At 42.4% G+C, this 25163-nt stretch overlaps 1 protein-coding gene across 4 annotated transcripts in view; it reads right to left on the bottom strand.

The window, feature by feature from the left end:
- Nucleotides 1–25163, bottom strand: part of LOC125450306 (arrestin domain-containing protein 3-like) — a 64755-nt gene that overhangs the window by 27472 nt on the left and 12120 nt on the right. The window contains exon 1 of one of the 4 annotated variants that reach the window (XM_048526306.2): nucleotides 18419–18883. The exons of the other annotated variants lie outside the window; for them this stretch is intronic. Within the exon in view, the coding sequence (XP_048382263.1) occupies nucleotides 18419–18674 (256 nt within the window). The 5' untranslated portion in view covers nucleotides 18675–18883. Of the gene's footprint in view, nucleotides 1–18418; nucleotides 18884–25163 lie in introns of those variants that run through there. 4 annotated transcript variants of the gene reach the window in all.

The following is a 25163-nucleotide window of genomic DNA, read 5'->3' as shown; positions in this document are numbered from 1 at the left end:
TGGTTGTCAGCGATTTTTTTTTCAGTACAATGGACAGCTAGGCTATATTACTGCAAGCGTGGATGAATTTGGTTCCAAATGTTGGCACGGGTACAGGACATATTGAGGCAATGTGGTTAGCCATGATCAATCCAATGCACGTTGCTCCCATGTTAAAGCCAATGTGATATAGACATCCAACAGCATCAGAAAGGATTAGAGACCATTATATGCTGTATGAGGGTGGTCCTTATAAGTGAATTTGATTATGTCCACTATCAAGCATATTTTTTCATTGATCTCAGTGTACTGATTTGTTTGATGATTATTTGTTGATTTGGCAATTGTATTGTTGGGATTAAAAAGGATATCTCCAAACCAGACTATTAAGGGTTAATCATTTAGGGACATCACAATCAGCAATTGAAGAAAGTGAAAAATTACATGGAAAGCAGGTCAAGTGAAAAAAAAAACCTGTTTTGGTTGTTTGGCAACTGCATAGCCTTGCTTGTCTGTGGGAGCTATTCTTTCATGCAGTTAATATTGAGGCACCTGGAGATGTTTGCAATTTGTTTCCTGTGTAGGGGAATGTCTGGAAAAGTACTGAAAGTACTACAAAATGGTGATACAGCATGCAACTAGAATAGTATTAAATTTTGGGACTTTGTCCCATTCTTTGGATTTCCATTATCGGACCAGGTTTGTGAGACTGGGGCCATGGACGTTTACCAAAGCACTGGGGTTTGTGAGGCCAGTGTCATGGAGTCTGAGATAGAACTTCAAGTGCCACCGTCACCAAAGTTCCCGATGAGCCAAAAGGCAGTGAGATTCATTAGTTCATTATGTAGTAAGTAATTCACACATGTACATGAAGTAGGTTAAGTTATAACTATTGCAGCACACATGTCTTGTATTCATTTTGATCATCCTTTAAAGAACCTGTTAGGTACTTTCAGTTTAACAATACAGCAAAGATCAAAATTTGGGTCCTGCGTCAAGCTCATGACCCTCAGAAATGTGTATTAAATAGGAAAGCACTTTGAACACCTAACAATCAGAATCTTATCAGCAACAGGCAAACTTTGGGCAGGGACATTTGGATGAGACTGTGATGCCCATTTGTTTTCAGGTGTCTTTTGAGAATTGCTCCGAAGAAGTCAATTCCAAATTAAAGCCATGACTTTGTAACAGGACAGAGATGTTCCTGAGTATGTTTTCTCAATCACAGTAACATTTTACGCAAAAATAACATTTTTGACAATGATAGAATGTTCCAAAAACATCACATCAGTAATTTATGGAATGAAAGAAGGGTGGTGAGGGAACTTATCTAATGTGTTGGGCAGAGGAGCAAGTTTTGCTTTAATTTGGGATAATACTCTGCATATTTTGCCAGCACAATCATCTATTACTTTCATCTATTGCAAATTAATGACAGGACTTGAGTAAAACAGTGTTCTCCCCATGTCTATGCAGCTTTTCTCTAGTTTCCTCCCACAGTCCAAAGATGTGCACGCTAGCTGAATTGGCCATGGAAAATTACCCCTCATGTTCATGGATGTGTAGATGAGGGGAATGGGCCTGGGTGGGATGCTCTGAGGGTTGGTGTGGATTTGTAGGGTCAAAGGGCCTGTTTCCACACTGTTGGGATTCTAAGAAATTGATTCCCTCCATTAAGGGGCAAAGTTTCTTCCAGTCTACCTTAATCTATGCTTTGCCTAATTTTATATATTTTAATCACAGCCCTTCTCAATCTCCTTTGCTCCAACGAAAACAACCCCAGTCCATCCAATCTCTATAATTGAAACTTTCCAAGCCAGGCAGCATCCTGGTAAATCTCCTCTCCACCCTCTCCAATGCTATCACATTCCTCCTGTATTGTGGATGTCCGAACTGCACACAATAGCCTAACCAATATTTTATACAGCTGCAGCGTAACTTACCTGCTCTTAAACTCTATGCCTCGGCTAATACCACATGCCTTCTTAACTACTTTATCCACCTGTCTTGAAATCCTAAGGGACTGGGGGACATGCATTGTCAACTTCTCTTTGATCCTTGGTGCTTCCAACAGTGCTACCATTCACCATGTATTCCCTCTCCATGATAAATAACTGCAGGAAATTTAATGGCAATAGCAGCACCTATTTGTGGTGTGCAGGAGTTCAACCACGGTTGCACTGAAAGTTTATCAGGACTTTCAGAGGTTAATATTCAAGCAGAGGTGTGGTTTAAAAATCAAAAATAGCAATTTTTGTTTTGTGGTATAATTAAGCTGTTAATTATGTTTCATTCCTGGCTTGTTAGTTCTTGGCAACCAACTTTTGTTATCCTTATCGGAAATTCTGAATATACAGTAAGGCTGATTGGTTGTAAATATTAGCTGATCTCCAGGGCTGCGGAGCGTGCTCTTGTTATGTGCCATAAAATGATACAGGATCTTGACAGATGGAAAGCGTAAAGACGGTGTCTATTTGTTTTTCTGTATTTTTAACTATGGACTGAAATGGGAAAAGAAATGTTTTAAAAACTAAAGATTGTTGAAGAATTACTGCAGGTTTTAAAAGTAACATGGTATTCTTTGCAAACACCATTTATGCAGTTTCTTATTCAAACAATAGTTGGAATGTAATAATCAGACGAGCTGTAGCTGAGTAGTGATTACAAATGGAGATTCAGCCTGCAACAAACAGCTAATTTAGTGTGGGCTAGCAACCAGTTACTAATGACAAAAGCCTTCAGTCTGCTAACAACTATATGATTGGTTTTCAGATAGCTTTACAGTTTGCCACTGAACAAAACAGGGCAAAATCTTCAGAGTTCCACCAGCTCAGGAGCTCTCTGTTTTCTGTAGTAAAAATTACTTTAAACTGGAGGAAAGGCAGTTAAAATTCCCTTCAGTAGTTGCTGTAAACTGTGAATTTCAGTAACTAAGATGGAGACCTTATAAGAATTGTTCCCTGTTAACAGGAACCTCATTGTATTTACTTAGAATACATAGATCGAACAACAACTGGAAGTTCTGTGCTGTGGCTGTGACACCTCTCCACAGGTCTGCTGTTGGCCCAGTTCAGCACTTTTTCTAATTAATTCATGTGATATGCCATTGGATGGGCCAGTATTTATTATTCACCCCTTGCTGCCCTTGAGAAGGTGGTCATGAGCTTTCGCTTGAAGCACTTCAGTCCATATGGTGTAGGTATACCCACAATGCTGTTCAGGAAAAAGGTCCAGAATGTTGACCCAGTGACACTGAAGGAACGATGATGTGTTTCCAAATCAGGGTGGCAAGTGGCTTGGAGGGGAACTTGGAGGCATGGTGTTCCCATGTATTAGATGAGTCATGGCTTTGGAAGGTGCTTTCTAAGAAGCTTTGATGAATTTCTGCAGTGCAAGTTAGAGATGGTAAACATTGCTGCTACCGAGAATCAGGAGGTGGAGAGAATGGATCTGGTGCCAATCAAGCAGCCTGCTCTGTCATGTATAGTGTCAACCTTTCTGAGTGTTGTTGACAAGGCAAAGGGGGAGTATTCTATTACACTCCTGACTTGGGGCTAGCAGATAGTAGCCAGGCTCTGGGGAGCGAGGACCTGAATTACTTTCAGCTATGTATCACTCAGGCTCTATTTAAATGATTTGTCTCACAAATTAATTTGGTGCAAACTTGTCCTAATTCCTCAAGGGTCACATAAATCAACCAAACTAATTGACTTCCTGTTTTATCTGACTTCAGGCGGTGACAGGAATGTGTGCAAGCTCAAACAGATTTTTCAAGGCTTACAGAAATTAAGAATGTCTATCTGCCAGCTTGTACAAACTTCCTGTTTATCTGATTTCAGGCTCAAAAATCAGGAATTTGATGCAAGCCTATATACGTTTCTCAGATTTGCTTGTAACAATTGTGACTTATCTGGTTTTGCAGATCTTGAGTGTTGCTGAAAAAAAGACAGATTTTGTTCAAGTTTTTCATCCTGCTCTCATCAAGACAACTCAAGAATACCAATTCAAGGGGAAAACAAACATTTATACTGCTGTTGTGTTTGTTCTGGATCATACCACTGTCCAGTCACAGGTTCTGGCAATGCTACTCATTGAGGCCACTTTCCCACCAATTAGCAATCTCATCTCATGCTACATACATGTTGGTTTACCCCTTGAACTGTAATCTTGTGAATTGTTCTGATGATAGCAAGCCAAAAACTTCCATAAAAAATGCCTTACTTCAGCAATACTCAAGTTGTGATTCTGTGCAAGCATATAAATCCTACAGCTTCAACTGTCACATGCTGAGAATTTAAAACTTGATGGGTGTTTACCGTTTTGCTGCAAAACCGTCTGTACTGAACAAGTTAAAAAAATGCAGAAGAGGCAGAAAAATAAACAGCAGTGTTAAAACCCGGCAGTTACACTTCTCAGATGCTTTTCACATTTCAAGACTTGGAAAGAAGACAAGTGGAACTTCGAATCTTGATCATGGCTTCTCTCCAGATTCATTATCAAAAGAATTTTAGTTCAGAGTTGCTCACTTTTTGATCCCAGCAGTTTGCCTGTGCCACTCCTTTCCACAACGTGAGCAATACCGAAAGGCTCTTCACAACATAAGAGTGCTCTTGGGTGCCCATAACCACAAATAATGGTAGCTGTCAAAAGGATAGGAATGGGGAAAGTACTGGATTCATACAAAAAGGATAGGTAATAGAAAAATAGACAGGTACACTTGACCAGCAAAAGGAATGATCACTACATATATAACCATACAGTAAAGAAGAAGCCTTTGATCCCATTGAATCTGTGCTGCCAAAAGTACAATTTTTTTTTCATCAAGGGGATGGTGGATGTCTGGAATGCACTGCCTGGCAGGGTGGTACAGGCATATTTAACCTATATTTTCAAATCAACCAGTTGAGAGATGTTAATACACAGCTCTCGAACAGGTGGGGCTTGAACCCAGGCCCTCCTGTTCCGGGGTAGAGACATTACTACAGAGTGTTTCTCCAAAAGGATTCAGTGTGCTATCCTCAAGGTAACTATAACAGCTGATATCAAGGCTGGAACAACTTCTCTTTCTCACCAGAATGGTAAACATGGCAAACCACCAAAAGCATGAGAATACAGAATCCCAGAATGTCAAGTCCAATAATTATCCTTCACGCCCTGTACCAGTGACTGTTTTTGGGTGTGAGGGATCTCAGGCACGTCTGAGTTCTTCATGTCCTGTTCTTAGCATTCCACCAGAGTCAATTGACCCAACTGCACAATTCCAACAGCCTGATTTGTAAAAATCTTAACAAATGAGTTATGCAATACTAATATGTGGTTATTTTCTAAAAGGCTAATTATGGACATTATTGGAAAAACAGAAAATTTTTGGGATTCCGATGAAAATTGGCAATTAAAATGGGATAATCTGAAAAGACCATGCTATTATTGTTTCAGAGGTCGTGGGAACTGCTGATGCTGGAGAATCTGAGATAACAAGGTGTACAGCTGGATGAACACAGCAGACCAAGCAGCATCAGAGGGGCGGGAAAGCTGACGTTTTGGATCTAGACCCGTCTTCTATTATTGTTCTCCAGCAGTGTACATTAGAAATTCAAGAAAATTTTCTCTCCAATTACAAGCGTGAACTAGTTTTAGAACAGCAAAAGAGTCAGACATATTTAAATCTCAACACAAGACCAGTGGAGGGATGAAAGTAGAGAGGTAACAACACTAAGAGTGAAGGCAGAGATTGATGACCCTAGCTTGAGCGATATCGAGGGTGAGAGCACGTGGAGATAAATGAGTGAGTAAGTTCTTGAGGACCGTGAACAGCCAATCAATTATGTTCAAAAGAAAGCAAAGTAGGATACCATATGCAAGCAGGCAAGTTATTCAGCGATTATTTTTCGCTTTCTGAATTAAGGCATTTGGTCAAGCTGAGAAGTGGGCAACTTGAAAAGAAACAGATGGCATATTCATGTCCTTATTTTATTCATTCTCAACATGAGGACATCAGTGGCTAGGCTACCACTTATTGATCCCATCTTATTGATAAGGTTCCCCATGGCAGGCTGATGGAGAAAGTGAAGTCACATGGGGTCCAGGGTGTGCTAGCTAGATGGATAAAAAACTGGCTGGGCAACAAGAGACAGAGGGTAGTAGTAGAAGGGAGTTTCTCAAATTGGAGACCTGTAACCAGTGGTGTTCCACAGGGATCTGTGCTGGGACCACTGTTGATTGTGATATCTGTAAATGATCTGGAAGAAGGTGTAGGTGGTCTGATCAGCAAGTTTGCTGATGACGCTAAGATTGGTGGAGTAGCTGATAGTGAAGGGGACTGTCAGAAATTACAGCAGAATATAGATAGACTGGAGAGTTGGGCAGATAAATGGCAGATGGAGTTCAATCCGGGCAAACACGATGTGATGAATTTTGGAAGATCAAATTGAAGGGCGAACTATACAGTAAATGGAAAAGTCCTAGGGCAAATTGATGAACAGAGAGATCTGGGTGTTCAGGTCCATTGCTCCCTGAAGGTGACAACGCAGGTCAATAGGGTGGTCGAGAAGGCATATGGCATGCTTTCCTGCATTGGGTGGGGTATTGAGTACAAGAGTTGGCAGGTCATGTTGCAGTTGTATAGGACTTTGGTTCGGCTACATTTGGAGTACTGTGTACAGTTCTGGTCGCTACATTACCAAAAGGACGTGGATGCTTTGGAGAGGGTACAGAGGAGGTTCACCAGGATGTTGCCTGGTATGGAAGGTGCTAGCTATGAAGAAAGGTTGAATAGATTAGGATTATTTTCATTAGAAAGACGGAGATTGAGGAGGGACCTGATTGAGGTCTACAAAATCATGAGGGGTATAGACAGGGTGGATAGCAAGAAGCTTTTGCCCCAGAGTAGGGGACTCAATTACTAGGGGTCATGAGTTCAAAGTGAGAGGAGGAAAGTTTAAGGGAGATATGCGTGGAAAGTTCTTTACACAGAGGGTGGTGGGCGCCTGGAACGCGTTGTCAGCGGAGGTGTTAGACGCAGACACGTTAGCGTCTTTTAAGATATATTTGGACAGGTACATGGATGGGCAGGGAGCAAATGGACACAGACCGTTAGAAAATAGATGACAGGTTAGACAGAGGATCTTGATCGGCGCAGGCTTGGAGGGCCGAAGCGCCTGTTCCTGTGCTGTAGGTTTCTGTGTTTCTTTGTTGTTTCTTTGTTATTGCCTTGAGGGCTGTTAAGAGTCAACCACATAGCTGTGGGTCTGCAGTCACACATGGGCCAGATTAGTTAAGGATGGCAGTTTCCTTCCCAAAGGACATTAGTGAACCAGATGGGTTTTTACAACAATTGACAACAGATTCCTGCTCATCGTAGACTGTTCATTCCAGATTTATACAGAATTCAAATTTCACCATTTGCAGGATATGAGCCTAGGTCAAGTCTCTGGATCAACAGTCCAGTGATAACACCACTAGGCCATCAACTCCCTGATTAACATGTGCATGAGCAAAGACTGGGGTTCTTATGTGCAATGGTAGTGTTCCTGCCTCTGTGCCACCCACCCCGTAGGCCTGAACAAGTTGCTTTTAAAAAAAGAAGCAAAGAGCAATTGTTGATTCAAACTAACAAATTAAATAATGTACCATGTTTATAAAGAAAGAAAACAGATTTCTTTGAAATAGATGAGTAAATGAGACTTGCTGGTTACAATTCCTGCCCCACGTGGGAATTTTCCATGACTTTGGCAAAGACATGCATCCGAAGTGTCTCTCACTGCTTTAGCTTGGGGGGGGCTGGGGTGCGGTGAAGGCTGGAGTTTCTACCAACTTCCAAAACAACCAGGGAACAGCGGCAGGTCTTCTCACACCAGCACATGGCTATCCATGCCTTGGCTATCCTGTATCCCCATGCCTCTGGGAATGGCAATCCAAACTGTGCTCATCAGCCTATATCTGCCAGTTACGAACCAGTCGCCTGTAGAACTGTGGCATGTTAGAGATCTCAAGGGACAGCCAGTGTCACTGTAGAGCATCAGGAACAATGAGTTTTTATTGGACTATATGTTCCAGTGTCCATTCAACAGGCACTATACATTTGGGATAGCAGTTAACTGACTTTCATGGACAGTAGGAAGAAGTTGGAAAAGAAATATGGGAGTCATTACCACGCATGTTGCTGTCAAAAGGTATCACTGGAAACTGCTAGGAGTGACAATGCTCTGAATGAGTGCCCAGACTGTGGCACTATTGAGCAAGGGAATGCCAAGGAGGAAACAGCAAAAGGTAATCAGTTATAGGAAATTCCATACTCAGGGGTACAGACAGGTTAAATAACATCACAGAGGGGGGTGTGTCGAGAAAGTTCAGCAAAAAAAAGGAATGAGCCAGAATTGTGGAACACATTGTGTTTATATTCATTCATCACTGTGAACAGCAAGCATAAAAAGCTGCTGGGGAAAATGCTTTGTGGCAATAAAGGAAATGCGGCTTGAAAATTGTGAGGACTAAATGCTCAATATTCAAGGATAAAAAGTGTCCAGAAAAGATAAGATGGGGCAAAAATAAGGCGGTGGAGGTTGGTGGAAAACTAATTAAGGAGGATATTTTGTATTGACCGATAGGAATATTCTTGATGTGCAAAAACATTATCCACTTGGTCAAAGATGACGAGCAAAAAAATACGGTAAGATGACACCACTAAAGGATTATGTAAACCTCCAAATAATGACATAAATACAGGAGTAAAACTGCAGGGAAATCACAGATGCATACAACGACTACAGAATGGCAAAATCTGGAGACTTTATTTACACAATATTCATTAATATCATATGTGAATTTCAGTGCTAGAGTGATGTCAAGCATATAAGCTACACATCCAACTATTGACTGATCAAACCAAACAGCATATTGCTTCCATTTCTTGTAATTGCCAGAGTAAACTTGATTCCCCCATGCTTGTAGAATTAAAACAAACAACTAGTTTTGATTCATTAGAAACTGTATCCATCACACTTTAAGAAATACAAGATTCCTCAAGATGTTTGGAGGAGTTTTATCAGAATGATTGAATGAATGAGGGATTTTAGCTACAAGTTTTGGTTGAAGAAGCATAGGTTGTTCACTTTAGAGCAAACTGAGGAGAAATGGTAAAGCTGCACAAAATATTTACAATTTTGGACAAGTTAGACTAAGAAAATCTGTTTATGATTGCTTATGGTACAAGGATTTGTTGGCATAGTCAAGTATTTTGAGCAGAGGAGACAAGGTACTCCCACTGAGAAAGTACAATTTTACCCAAGAAGTGATAATAACCTGGAACTTGTTGTCCATGAAGATGGTGCAAGTGGTGAAAATCAATGATTTGAAAAGAAATTGAACGATACTTTAAGGAAGCAAATTTTTAGACTACAAGGATAGCGGAAAGGAATGGAAATTATAGGATTAATTGATGAATGGCCTCCTTCTGCATTATTCAAAGTGACCCTACGATGTGTAGGGCTGCACTCTAATAGGTAGATATTATGGTTACCAACTGTTTGGACTCTCCCAAATTTGGGACAGTTATTTCCCAGGCATGGCTGCTAGTATTTCAGTAGAAAGTAAACCTTCTCTGCTAAAGCATCTCAATGGCAGGGAGGCCATCTATAATGGTCAACTCGGTAGCAGACATACTGTGACATGCCACCACAGAGAAACAAGTTCATTCTTAAGTTATATCACGAATCCTGACCCAAAAACTGCCCTCTACCCCATACATGTGCCTGACTCACTATTCTAAATTTTTGGTCAGCGTAATTCTTCACACACTTCTAATTATCCAGCAAATGTTGCACAATTTCATCAAAATGTTGGACATTGCATTGCGAGTCTTGGAAGTGCAACTGGATGGGGAAGGTCAGTACCTTGCTTGTTGCAGCAGCCAAAGAAACACATTGTTTTATGTAATCTGCCAGGTTTTCATACTGACAGTCTACATATCAGGCGGGTGTTGAATTTCATATCACTCATTTGTGTGATAGACACAATGTCTTTTTGACTGCATGTACTATTACTTAAGGAAGGCTGCAAGCAAAAATCAAGGAACTACAGACCAGTGAGCCTAAGGTCAGTGGTGGGTAAGTTGTTGGATTGACAGGATTTACATGCATTTGGAAAGGCAAGAATTGATTAGGGTTAGTCAGTTTTATGTGTGGAAAATTGTATCTGAGTTTTTTTAAGGGGTGATCAAGAAGATAGAAGAAGGCAGCGTGGTAGACATTGTCTATATGGACTTTGGCAAGGCCTTTACTAAGGTTCTGCATGGTCATCTAGTTAGTAAAGTTAGAACACATGGGATTGAGGGAGAGCTAACCACTTGGATACAAAATTGATTGATTGTAGGAGATACAGGATGGAGGTCGAGAGTTCTTATTTAAACTAAAGGTCTGTGACCGGCTGTGGGCTGCAAGGACTGGTTCTGGGTCTACTATCACTCGTCATTTATATAGAAGGCATGATTACTAAATTTGTGGATGACACCAAAATTGGTGAAATAATGGATGTGAAATAGGTTATCTAAGAGTATAACCTGATCTTGTTCAGATGGGCCAATATGCCAAGGAGTGGCAGATGAAGTTTAATTTAGATAATATTGCATTTCGATAAGAAAAGTCAGGGCAAGACTGACACAATTAATGATGGGGCCCAGGGGAGTGTTGGTGAACAGAGAGACCAAGGGATACAGGTACATAGTTCTTTGAAAGTGGCATGACAGGTAGACAGGGCAATGAGGAAGGCATTTTGCACGCTTGCCTTCATTGGTCAGAGCACTGAGGATAGGAATTGGGAAACAAAACAGATATTGCTGGAAAAGTTCAGCAGGTCTGGTAGCATCTGTGAAGGAAAAAACAGAGTTAACGTTTTGGGTCCGGTGACCCTCCTTAGAATTGTTCTGCGGAACGGTCACTGGACCAAAAATGTCAACTCTGTTTTTACCTTCACAGATGCTGTCAGACCTGCTGAGCTTTTCCAAAATTTCTGTTTTGTTTCCCTATTTACAGCATCCACAGTTCTTTCAGTTTTACAGGAGATGGGATGTCATGTTGTGACTGCACAAGATATTGGTAAGGCCACTTCTGAAATGTTGTGTGCAATGCTGACTGCCCTGTTATAGGAAGGATGTTGTTAAACTGAAAAGGGTGTAGAAAACATTTACAAGGGCGTTGCTGGGACTGGAGTGTTTGAGTTATAATGAGAAGCTGGACATTTTTCCCTTGAACGTTGGAGGCTGAAGAGTGACCTTCCAGAGGATTATAAAGTCATGAGTGGCATGGATAGGGCAAATAGCCAAGGTGTTTTTCCCAGGGTAAGGGAGTCCAAAACTAGAGGGCACAGGTTTAAGGGGAGAGGACAAAGATTTCAAAGGAGCAACTTTTTCACATGTGGTTCATATGTGGAATGAACTGCTAGAGGAAGTGGTAGATATGGGTACAATTACAACATTTAAAAAACATATGGACAACAACATGAATAAGAAAGGCTTAAAGAGAAATGGGCCAAATGCAGGCAAATGGGATTAGTAAAGTTTAAGATACCTGGTAGGAATGCTGGAGTTGGACTGAAGGGTCTGCTTCTATGCTCTATGAACTGATGGCAGCATACTCTTCAAGGGGGATACCACTTGCGATGCTATTGCGCAGTAGCAGTATGAAACAGCTGATATTTTAAATGCAGCAACACTTGATATCTGTAGTGTGAATTTCACACGTTGGTTTGTTACCAGCTATTAAGGAATTCCAGAGTTCAGAAATAGTGTTGTCATCAGGTAGGTTAAGCAGCCAATCACAATGAAGCGCTGTCAGAGCAAACTGTAAAGCCTTGTCATATACTTTATCGATGATGTTAACTAAAAACTGAAATGTCACAAGTTCATACAGAATAGGAGTGGGGCTAAGGCATTCACCTTGTCCAGTCTGCAGTCATTATGATCATAGGTGATCTGATGTAGCTTTAGCTCCACTTTGCTGTCTGACACCCCATAATTCTTGGTTCCCCGGTAGATTAAAAATCTATCCAAAAGAGCTTTAAGTATTCATTAGCCCAGCGTACACTTCATTGAGGAAGTAAATACCGGACACTAATGACCCTGAACAAACTTTAAGAGACTAAACATCAGTGTAGAGTCATAGAGTCATACAGCACAGAAACAGACCCTTCGGTCCAACCAGTCTCTGCCAGCCATAATCCCAAACTAAACTAGTCCCACCTGCCTGTGCTTGGCCCATTGCTCATCAAACTTTTCTTATTTATTTATTTATGCAAATGTCTTTCAAATGTTTGTAACATGGGTGGCTGGGTGGCTCAGTGGTTAGCACTACAGCCTCACAGCGCCAGGGACCTGGGTTCGATTCCAGCCTCGGGAGACTGTCTGTGTGGGGTTTGCACATTCTCCCTGTGTCTGCGTAGGTTTTCTCCAGGTGCTCCGGTTTCCTCCCACAGTCCAAAGATGTGCATGCTAGGTGGATTGGCCATGCTAAATTGCCCATCATGTTCAGGGGTGTTTGGGTTATAGGGGGATGGGTCAGGGTGGGATGCTTCAAGGGGCACTGTGGACTTGTTGGGCCGAAAGGCCTGTTTCCACACTGTAGGTAATCTAATCTAAAAGTGCCTGTATCCATCACGTCCTCTGGAAGTTCATTCCACACACAAACCACTCTGTGTTTAAAAAAGAATTGCCTTGTGTCATTTTATAACTTTCTCTTCTCATCTTAAAAATATGCCCCCTAGTTTTGAAATGCCCCACCCTAGGAGAAAGACAACTGCCATTCACCTTATCTATATGCCTTGTGGTGATTTTATAAACTTCTCTGAGGGCACTCCTCAACCTCCTATGTACCAGTGAGAAAAGTCCTAGCCTACCCAGCCTCTAATTATAGCTCAAATCTTCCATTCCTGGCAACATCTGGTAAATGTTTTCTGCACCCTCCCCAGCTTAGTAATATCCTTCCTGTAACAGTGAAACCAGAACATTACGCAGTACTCCAGAAAAGGCCTCATCAACATCCTGTACAACCTCAACATGATGTCCCAATTCCCACACTCAAAGGTCTGAGCAATGAAGACAAGAGTGCTAAAAGTCTTCTCAACAACCCTATCCACATGTGACATAAACTTAGAAGAATTCTGTCCCTGAACCCCTAAGTCTCTCTGCTCTACAACACTATTCGCAGGTTGAGGCATGTCTGATAAGTGGGAGGCTTTCAAAAATATGATAACGAGACTTCAGATTCATTATGTTCCTGTTTGACGCAACGCAAGGCCAGTACAATAAGAGAACAATGAATGAATAAAGATATGGAGGTCCTGGTCAGAGTAGAAAAGAATCATATTAGATTTTTCGGGGTCCTATATCTACAGGTGAGGTGCTGAATGACTGGAGAGTGGCTAATGTTGTGTCTTTGTTTAAGAAGGGATGTAAAGAGAAGCTTGTGAACGATAACTATAATTTAGGGCTTCTACTTGTTCAAAGTGTCTCCTATTTCATCATTCCTCTTGATATTTGCTGCTATTATACGATATTGTTTCTACATCAAGTCTCTATCCCTTCAGGACCTGAACATAAGTAGTCCAGGCTGACACTCCAATACAAGGCTGAGGGACTGCCGTGCTGTTGGCGATGCTGTCTTTCAGATGCTGTCTTCCTGCCCTCTCAGAAGGACATGAAAGATCCCATTATTCTATTTTGAGAATAATCACAGGAGTTACCCCATGCAATATTATCCTTTAATCAACATTATAAAGCAAAAAGTGTCTGGTTATTACCATAGTTATACCAATCAGACATGGAGAGACCTAAAGTGTTTTAAAAGCTATAACTTCTTTAAACATTAAAATGAACTTTGTTCAAAAACACGGTCAATGCCAAATATTCATTTTACCACAATTTCCAAAACATTCCAGCAATAATTATATAGCACAAAAGTCATAAACATCCTGGAATGTCACACACTTGCCCTGTCTGGATTGTGCAGTCCACAAACTTCAAGGAATCAGTGACTAAGAACAAAGAAAGACTTATTAACTAATTCTGCCTGAAGTGGTGCCAATGGGCCCAAATGTTACTTCATTGAAGGAATAATTTTCTTGTCAAATCAATAGAAATCATCTCGTTAAAACTGAAACAGATTAATCCAGGAATATGTTAAATGACCATTGTCTAAAACAACATTTAATCGTACAATTTCTGAACCCATGGTTCAATGTGGTAAGGAACAAACTGCTGTGAATATCATGATAGTCCAATAAGAACTAACTCCCAGACTCCACACTTAGGTAAATCTACCACCAACCTAAATCTCCTTTGAAATCTAGTTTGGAAGAAACCCAGTATCCAGGAGAAAAAACAGACACCAATTTCATCCAATTGTGTCTTCATCAACTTTGGAATGTTTGCAGGAGCTCATAGAATCCTAGAGTGAATTTTAATGGAGAAACCAGAAATTCCTCAAATATATTTTATAACTGGAGATTCCCCATTAACAATTAAGATATAAATCCTGTTGTACCTTATTCTATAAATATCCAACTCTGAATTTCACAGACTTTCATATTAATTTGTAATATTGCAAGTTGTCACTTGGGCAGATGAGGGCAGGCCCTGTAGCAGAGAAGGAATCCACTGATAACAGCACTTGAAATTCCCTCAAGTAAAGGCAAAACACAACACAACAAAGCACAACACAAGCTCCACAAACAACAGCTCATTTTCTGTTTACACACGTTACAGCCTCAAGGTCTCAATGTTGAATTTAATAACTTCAGAAACTGAACTACTGGAAGCAGAGCCTAACGGGGAGGGCAGTAGAGCACAAATGGCAGGAACTTCTGGGTGTAATTGTGGACACAGTACACAGCTTCATACCAAAGAAAAGAAAGATAATCCAGGGCGGCGGGGGCGGGGGAGGGGGGGGGTGTTTAGACAGCCATGACTGCCAAAGGAGGTCAGGAAATCTATCAAAGAAAAAGAGACAGCCTATAAAGTGGCCAAGAACGCTGGGAAATCAGAAGATTGGGAAGGCTACAAAAACAGAGGATAACAAAGAGAGAAATAAGGAAGCAGAGGATCAAATGTGAAGGTAGGCTAGCTAGTAATATTAGAAATGATAGTAAAAGTTTCTTTCAATACATAAGAAACAAACGAGAGGCAAAAGTAGACATTGGGCCTCTCCAAATTGATGCTGGAAGGCTAGTGATGGGAGATAAGGAAATAGCTGAAGAACTTAATAACTACTTTGCGTCAGTCTTCACTATGGAAGACATGAGTAGTATCCCAACAATTAAGGAGAGCCAGGGGGCAGAGTTGAGTATGGTAGGCATTACAAAAGAAAATGTGCTAGAAAAGCTAAAAGGTCTAAAAACTGATAAATCTCCTACCCCCCGAGGGGCTACATCCTTGAGTTCTGAGGGAGGTGGCTGAGGAAATAGCTGAGGCGTTGGTTGTGATCTTTCAAGTCACTGGAGTCAGGGAAAGTCCCAGATAATTGGAAAATCGCCGTTATAACCCCCTTGTTTAAGAAAGGATCAAGACAAAAGATCGGAAATTATACGCTGATTAGCCTAACCTCAGTTGTTGGTAAAATTCTAGAATCCATTGTTAAGGATAAGATTTCTAAATTCTTTGAAGTGCAGGGTCGGATTAGAACAAGTCAGCATGGATTTAGTAAGGGGAGGTCATGCCTGACAAACCTGTTAGAATTCTTTGAAGAGGTAACAAGTAGGTTAGACCAGGGAAACCCAGTGGATCTATCTAGACTTCCAAAAGGCCTTTGATACGGTGCCTCACGGGAGGCTGCTGAGGAAGGTGATGGCCGATGGTGTTCGAGGTGAGCTACTGGCTTGGATTGAGGATTGGCTGTCTGACAGAATGCAGATAGTCGGGATAAAAGGCTCTTTTTCGGAATGGCAACCAGTGACAAGCAGTGTCCCACAGGGTTCAGTGTTTTTCGGCCGCAGCTGTTCACCTTATATATTAATGATGTGGATGAAGGGACTGGGGGCATTCTGGCGAAGTTTGCTGATGATACGAAGATAGGTGGACAGGCAGGTAGCACTGAGGAGGTGAGGAGGCTGCAGAAAGATTTGGACAGTTTAGGAGAGTGGTCCAGGAAATGGCTGATGAAATTCAACATAAGCAAATGTGAGGTTTTGCACTTTGGAACAAAGAATACAGGTATGGGCTATTTTCTAAATGGTGAGAAAATTCATAAAGCTGAAGTACAAAGGGATCTGGGAGTGTTGGTCCAGGATTCTCTAAAAGTTAACTTGCAGGTTGAGTCTGTGATTAAGAAAGCAAATGTAATGTTGTCACTCGTCTCAAGAGGTTTGGAATACAAAAGCAGCGATCTGCTTTTGAGACTTTATAAAGCAGTAGTTAGGTCCCATTTAGAATACTGTGTCCAATTTTGGGCCCCACACCTCAGAAAAGGACATACTGGCACTGCAGCGTGTCCAGCGGAGATTCACAAGGATGATCCCTGGAATGGTAGGCTTAACATATGATGAACGGCTGAGGATCCTGCGATTGTATTCATTTGAGTTTAGAAGGTGGAGGGGAGATCTAGTAGAAACATACAAGATAATGCATGGCTTGGAAAGGGTGGATGCTGGGAGGTTGTTTCCATTAGGCGGGGAGACGAGGACCAGTGGGCACAGCCTTAGAATTAGAGGGGGTAAATTTAAAACAGAAATAAGGAGACATTTCTTCAGCCAGAGAGTGGTGGGCCTGTGGAATTCATTGCCACGAAGCACAGTGGAGGCCAGGACGTTAAATGTCTTCAAGGCAGAGATTGACAATTTCTTGATCTCGCAAGGAATTAAAGGCTACTGGGAGAGTGCAGGGAAGCGGAGTTGAAATGCCCATCAGCCATGATTAAATGGCGGAGTGGACTCGATGGGCCAAATGGTCTTACTTCCACTCCTATGTCTTATGGTCTTATGGTTGTATTATGCCGGTTGCCCATTTTTCTTACATTCTCTCTCCTTTAGAGTCTCAAAATTTTGTTTGTGCCGTGTTTATTTTGCTCTTAGTACATTGAACCCATTCCCTCTCTTTCACACCATTTTACATCTATATTTCCTTTCTCCACCATTAACAACTCCTTCGTCTTTTGCACTGGGTCTTTGGCGCTGTCAAAAGTATTAAAGTTTCCAACACCTTTCAGTTCTGAAGATGAGTCATACTGATTTCAAAACAACCCTGATTCTCTCTTCACATTTGCTGCTGGACATGCTAAGTTTCCCTGCATTCTCTGTTTGTTTTTAAACATTCATGTTTAATTGTGGATGCCAGATGTTGCTGTCAATTTCACAGAGGAATGAGGAATCGCTCTAAACAGCCAGTTCAACACTGCAAATACCATTAATATTCACAAATTCTGAAGCAACAATAACTTGTTGGAGCCTCATGAAATTCCTCCTACCCAAATTTGCAGTCTTTGTCGGTGGTGGAAAAAGTGGAGTTTGTGCTCATGAACATTTATATGCATGTACAGATGGTGGGGGTGGGGGCTGGGGAGTACATTCTCAATGCTGCCCTCATCCTGTGGAATGCTCTAATTAGTTAGATTGTTCCACATCACCTGTTCTTCGTGGAAAAATTTACAAAGAAATACAACTTTGACCACAAGTCCATCAGCAAGTGGTCAGCATGTAGTGTCCTTGAGACCCTTCTGGAAAAGGAGAGGGTGGATTGGGTCATGTGGTTCCCTGAGCAAACTGTCAAAGTCATTTGGCAGAATGCCTCATCACCAGAACTTGCCAACAAACACCCAGACATCATTTGACTGGTGTTGAGAAGGGCACTACCTGTGAGATCCTTCTAGTACGCCCAGCCTGTCTATGCCACCACATTATTGTCATTGAAGCAGCTGCAGGGGGGAGAGTGGTGGTGGAAAGAGACCATCACACATTTCCTGCTGGAATGTGCTTTCGCAAAGGCAGTCTGGAGAAAGATGCAGTGGCTTCTGTCAAGAATTATCCCGAGTAGCTCCATGATATAGGACCCTGTGCTCTACAGTCTGTTCCCTGGGACGCACAGCCGATAATCGAGGACCATCGGCTCTGTGAATGACATTCTTTGGTCCGCTTGAAACTTGTTGGCCTTCTAGAACAAGGAGTTAACCCCAACTGAGTGTTGCAGACTGGCACTTTCCAGCGTTCCGGACTACGTACTGAGGGATGGACTAAAACCCAGGGCAGCTACCACCAACATGCAGTGGAGAAAGACCACTGTCGGAGGTCTTCCTGCCAAACTTAATTGGGGATCTGTTCAGTTATCAGACCTTCCCGTACCATAATTATATGTAAATATAATCTTACACAGTAAGAGATGCCTTTGGTTTGTTTGTTGAATAATCAGACTTTAATTTTTGATTTTTTTTCTTCATATGCTACTGTACAGAACTGAAACACTTACCCACACCAATCAGCAGGTACTTGTGTTTGAAGTATCTGATTTTCTGAGTGTAGGACTGAGACTCCGAATCCGAGTCAGTTTCGGTCCAGTGGACGTACGCCTGTCCTTTGGCGTGAATTTTAAGAGCTTTCACCTCGATCTCAGCATTGACCTCGACAACGATCCGCCCAGTGACCCATTCCCCGCAGCTGTAGGTCGGCACGTTATTGTCCACGGCGCGGTCGTAGACTATTGTAAAATTTGTCACTTTCCCCATTGCTGCGGCCGAGCCTGGGAGATTTTAAACTGAGATCGTTCCCCTTCTCGATCTGACGCGGTGTGGGGCATGTCCCTCGCTGAACCGATTGGTAGACACACCCTTCTCTCTCTCTCTTTTCAGAGTTTTGTGAAAGTGAGCAGCTCCACAGTGCCACTTTGCTTACGTTTGGAGAAACTGGCATGACGGAGCTATTGTATGGTTTCAGAACCCCTGCGTATTGTCATTTCTTGCAATCCTGAGCGAAGGAAACACAACTCACACATTCCTCAAGAGATAATAAGAACGGAGATAGTAAGAACTGCCGATGCTGGAGTCAACGGTAACAACAGTGTGGAGCTAGATGAACATAGCAGGCCAGACAGCATTAGAAGAGCAGGAAAGCTTACGTCCCGGGTCGGGTCAGGTACGCCTCAATTTTACAAAATTCCGTCTTTTATTCCCAAAAGAAGCGATTGAACGGGCAGCACTCGTTACATTGCTGAGCTCCCAAAACACGGCGCTTCGGGATCAGATTAGACAATTAACCTCTGTCCCATCTTTGGAGTTAGCGTGTTAAATGTGTGCAGCCTCTGTTCCCTGCCTCCTGGCTTCAGGAATTGCTGGGGATGCTTAAAGATCGCGTGCACTTCTTAAAAAAAAAGGTATGTGTAACGTGCTTATAAGAAGTAGTGGACGGGTAACCCTGTGATGTGTTCCTTTGAGGAATGGCTGAAGGTGCTTTTCGATTATTATTTCGACTCGCTCAACCCTAGGCGCTCACTGGTATACTCTCATCTTATTTACAGAAGGTGGTCAGCAGGAGTCAGTAGAATGCTCAAAGGATAAGCCCAGCCGCGTAGTTCATACCCTGAAGCATATGTTGTATTTGTGGCTAGTGGATCAGTTGATTGACGTGGAGGTGGAAGTCAGCCCGGAAGCTTCCAGAAGAACGTTTCAGCATAGAGATAGGAATCAAACGGAAAAAGTTGGGTTGATGAAGAAGAGATAATAGGAACTGCAATTCTGAAGAAAGATCTCGGACCAAAAAGGCAGCTTTCGTGCTCCTCTGATGCTGCTTGGCCTGCTGTGTTCATCCAGCTCCACATCTTGTTGTCTTTGATTAAGAAGCGTCAGCTTTGGATTTTCAAAAATAGGAAATTGTGTTTAACTTGCATGGAGGCATTTCGTTGAAGAACTAACAGAAGTTTCAATAAGGATTATGCAGTTAGAACATAGAATATAGAACATTACAGCACAGTGCAGGCCCTTCGGCCCTCGATGTTGTGCCGACCTGTCATACCGATCTCAAGCCCATCTAACCTACACTATTCCATGTACGTCCATATGCTTGTCCAATGACGACTTAAATGTACCTAAGGCAAAGCGTTCCATTCCCTTACTACTCTCTGAGTAAAGACGCTACTTCTGACATCTGTCCTATATCTTTTATCTTGTACAGCTTCACCATAAACTCTTGGTTCTGGAACTCGATCCCTCTATTAATAAAAGTTAAAACACTGTGCGCCTTCTTAACAGCCCTGTCAACCTGGGTGGCAACTTTCAAGGGTCTGTGTACATGGACACTGAGATCTCTCTGCTCATCTATTCATCAGTTGATGGGGAAAACATGGATTTCCAGAAGATGTTTGTTGCAGTACCACAAAACAGACTTGTGTGGAAAAGTTACTGGTCATAGTACAAAGAGGGGGCAAAAGGTGAGTGGATATAAAATTGGCTGACAGATAGGAAAAGAACAAAATAGTCAACGAATACTTTTCTGGATGAAGAGAGGTTTGTAGTGGAGCACCTCTGGGATGGCATTGGGACTTTTGCTTTTCTTATATATTAATGATATGGATCTTGTTTTACAGGACAATTTCAAAGATTGCACATGACATACTACTTGGAAGAATTGTGAATTGTGAGAAGGCTTGTGTAGAACTCCAGAAGGGCACTGAGTCTGTGCTAATGTGGCATCTGAGATTCAATGTGGAGAAGAATGAGGTGATGCACTTTGGTTGGAATAATAATGAAAGACAATATAACATGGGGGTGCATTTTTAAAGGGGGCATAGGATGTATAAGTGTACAGATCTTTGAAGGTGGCTGGACAGGTGGCATATAGTGCTCTCAGCTTTATTATTAGAGGCATAGATTACAAGAGCCAGGAAATGATGTTTAACTCTTGTAAGACACCTGTTAGACCTCACCTGCAGTATTGTTGGCATTTGTGGGTTCACATTATAGGAAATATGTGAATGCATTGGAGAGAGTACAGAAGAGATTTACAAGTTTGGTTCCAGGAATGAGAAACTTTAGTTTTTAAGACAGATTGAAAAAGTTGTGATTCTATGAAAGCTTTGCCCATGCTACTTGCTTCCCTCATTTCCTGATTACGTTCATGTCCCCCCACTACCACTATTATTTGGTGACATATAAATAACTCTATCAAATGTCCACTGCACCTTGTTGTTTTCGGTTTGCCCAAAGAAATTCCACATAATATTCTTCAGATTGGAGATTCTTCTTTATTATGTACTGATCCCATCTTTTATTATTAGTGCATCTCCAGCTCCTTTTCCTTCTTGTCTGCCCTTCCTAAAATTTTCAATATCCTCGAATATTCCATTCCTAGTCACAATGCAGCCACATATCTATTGACTTCTTTTTGTGTCTTTTGCCCTGTAGAGACTGCTTTGTGCACTGCACTGTGACATCCTCGACCGTGGCACCAAGCAGGCAACACTCCTGCCTGGAGCCAGGTTTCATGTTGCAGAAACAGTGCCTGAATATGGAATTCCTCCATCACTACTGCCACCATTTCTCATACCCTCCCAGCCCCATTACTATGCTCTCAGGACTCAGCAGTGAGAATCTTGTCTTGATGCCTGGAACTTAGTTGCAATACAAAAACAAAGTCGGTGGAAAACCTCAGAGGACCTGGCATTTGCGAAGGAAAAAAATACGATTTATTGCTCTCACCATCGACAAAGGTCTCACTTGCCTTCTCATGCAATTCTTCCACGTCTCTTACTGTAGCTCATTCTGTCCAAGGCTTGGGAAGATTCTGCCCCTTATTCCAGGAATGAATTGCTTTTACATTTTAAAGTTATCCCTTTAAAATTTTCTTTTTACTGCTCTCTTCACATCATTTCCTACAAGACTGGGTCAACCCCACAGCTTCACAATATCCACAGATGGGACATGGAGGACAGGTCTCAAAATCTACCCCTGCTGCAACTGAGAATGATCTCTATGCTGGTGCCACCAAATCTGAGCCAGCCAGCTACTCCAAGGAAACGAGTTGCTGTGGCAATGTCCATTATTACATGCGTGTTGTCGCCTGGATTTGTGGACAAGGATGGTAGACGCTCCAATTTTTTTTCCATTACATGCTTACAAGGAATTTCTCTCACACTCACACTCTGCTATTGGCATGTCATTTATAAAATGGACACTCAACCCATTTGATCACATTATGGATGCACCTTCCCTGCACACCAAATCCTGCACTTCAACTTGAACCCGGAGCTGTTGGCTCGGAGGTGAGGTGCTACCACTGCACCACAAGACACCGATGCTGTGGTTTCTTCCTTCCGCTTGTATTATTTCATGCAGTCCCTTACATTCCTACATTCACCTTGGCTGGAATCGTTCACCATAATGTAATCCCTCAATAATACAGCATAGTGAACACCATGAAATCATGCAAAATGGAGGCTCATGAGCAAGAGATGAAAATTCACTTCTACAACATGGATCTTCTGGTTATTATTGAGCTGCATTGAGTGGAAGCAATTATTTAATGTTAATATCTGTGATGCCATTGACTAAAACAGTCGTACAGGTTCATCTATAAACCTTTCATTCTCTGGGAATTCTTTTACTCAGAAACAAAAATGCTATTGACAACTGTTGGTGCCTTAGTCAATGCATCTTGCTTTGTGATTTTATGATCATTATGAGAATGAAATTTGTCAGGCATCATGACTTGTGTGTTCTCACATGACTCAACAGGCCAATCCTGGAACCATAGGTCTTTGGGCAGAGATGATAAAAGGTGCCCTGAGAAAGCGGTGTTCAAAGGCCAGGATACTGGTTACTCTCCTTCTGCTTTTGTCACTTTTGTACTGTTATAGTTCAGCTTCCAAAAATATTGCGTCTTGCTGCACGTAGTGCTGACAAATGGAACGCAGCAAGAATAGCCCACCATGGAGAAATTCTGCCCCTTTCTCTGACAGGATTTGCATTCTCATCTTTTCTCTTCTTCACTGTCATTACTTCTGTTGTCGCTTCTGGTGTTTCACAAGGTCTTTGTCAAAACACGCTTCCACAGCCACATCCCATTTGTCAGAGACTGCCTCCAGTTCAGACTCACCCAGCGTGGATTCCAACTCAAGGTTTATCCTTGTTGTTTTGAATCCACCCAGGATTACAGGTATCTCTGTGATGTACAGTGCTGCTCAGGCAGCTGTTCTTGTTGCATTCCGAGATCTACACACAGTACCAAGTGTTACCATATGCATACGCTTGACCTCTCTCTCCATCATGTGGAGTTGCCAGTGTTGGACTGGGACAGATGAAGTCAGAATTCACACAACACCAGGTTATAGTCCCACAGGTTTATTTGAAATCACAAGGTTTTGGACTGCTGCTTCTTCATCAGGTGGAGTGAAGGAGTGAAGAAAAGCACGCAGGCAGAGAATTCATAGGCTGAGAGATCAAAAGATCATACAAATGGTGCGGGTGGAGGGTCAACAGGCTGGATAATAAGTTTAGGCCGGTGATCAAAAGTGTCAGATGGTAATTAACAAGTGGAGGGATGACCTAGAGAGAAATAAATGACTGATGCTGGAATCCAAGGTAGACCAACAGAAGGTTGGGAGAACACAGCAAGTCAGGCAGGAATGGAGAAGTCAATGTTTTGGGTACTACCTTTCTTCAGGACTGGATGTGGGGGTGGGGGGGTTAGAACTGCAGATAAAGGGGAGGACGGTGCAGCGGAGTGGTAGTGATAGATGGACACTGGTAGTAGGTTTGACATGGTTGGTCGATGGGAGGGATGAATCCAGTTGGTGGCTAGAAGGGAGGGTCAGTCAGTGGAATGGAAGGGAGGAGTGGGGCTGGAAAGGGAGCTGGGGGATGGGTGCAAAGGTTATTTGAAATTGGAGAACTCAGTGTTGAGTCCTCCAAGCTGTAGGGTGCCCAAGCAGAAGATATGGTGGCGTTCTTCAGATTTGCATTCTGAATCGCTGCAATGCTAGAGGAGACTGAGTATGGACATGTCCGGGGGGGGGGGGGGGGGAAAAGAGTGTTGTTGGGGGAGGTGGTTGAGTTAAAATGGTGGTGACTAGGAGATTAGGCTGGCCATTACAGGCTAGATGAACCTGCTTGGTGAAATAGTAACGTACTCTACGTTTGGTCTCACTAACGTGGTTTCTACTCCAACATGTCCATCCATCCTCGACCTCATCCAACGTCACAGGGCATCAGAACGCACGTTTGAAAAACACCACTATATCTTCCACCTGGGCACCCTGCAGCCCAGAGGACTCAACATTAGGTTCCCCAATTTCAAATAACCTTTCCACCCATCTTCCCCCACCTCACTTTCCAGCTCCACCTCCTCCCTTCCATTTTACCTTCTGACCCTCCCTTCCAGCCACCAACTGGACTCATCCCTCCCATCGACCAACCAGGTCATACCTACTACCATCCAGTATCACGCTCCCCTCTTTATCTTCAGCTCCCCCAAACATTGATTTCTACTTTTCTGCTGATGCTGCCTCCTTGCTGTGTTCTTCCAGCATCCTGTTGGTCTACAAGGGATGACCTACCATCTGATTAACTGAGGCAAAGAGATAATTACGTATAATTAAAAATAAGGTGCTTCTGGACTCAAACCAGATGGCCAGAATAACATGATAGGTGTACGAATTGCATACCAAGGGGCTAAGCAAAGTAACACGTAATACAAACTAACGAAGGTAGAGAGGTCATAACAAATTATCAAGGTGATGGTATCAAAACAGGACAGTAAGGAAGATTTTACAGAAACAGAACAGTATGGTGGGATTACATGTAGCGGGACATGAACCCAAGATCACAGTTGAGGCCACCTTCATGGGTACAGAACTTGTGTATCAGTTTCTGTTTGGCAGTTCTGCATTGTTGTGTATCTCAAAGGCCGTCTTGGGGAATGCTTACCTGAAGATCAGAGGCTGAATGTCTTTGATCTTATTCCCTGACTGAGAAGGAACATTCCTGACTGGCAATTTTTGTGCAGCATCCTTTCATCTGTTCTTGTAGCATCTACAATGTCTAACCAATATACCATGCTGTGCGACATCCTTGCCTGCAGTGTATGAGGTGGACAATATTGGCCGAGTCACATGAGTATCTGCCTTGTGTATGGTGTGTGGTGTTGTGTTGGTAGTGTCCATGTCGATGATCTGGCATGTCTTGCAGAGGTTGCTGTGGCAGGGTTGTGTGATTTTGTGGTTGATA

This window comes from Stegostoma tigrinum, chromosome 3 (genome assembly GCF_030684315.1).
Source record: "Stegostoma tigrinum isolate sSteTig4 chromosome 3, sSteTig4.hap1, whole genome shotgun sequence".
Lineage (NCBI taxonomy): Eukaryota > Metazoa > Chordata > Chondrichthyes > Orectolobiformes > Stegostomatidae > Stegostoma > Stegostoma tigrinum.
The sequence above is the reverse complement of the archived record's forward strand: the minus strand, read 5'-3'. Positions and strand labels throughout refer to the sequence as shown.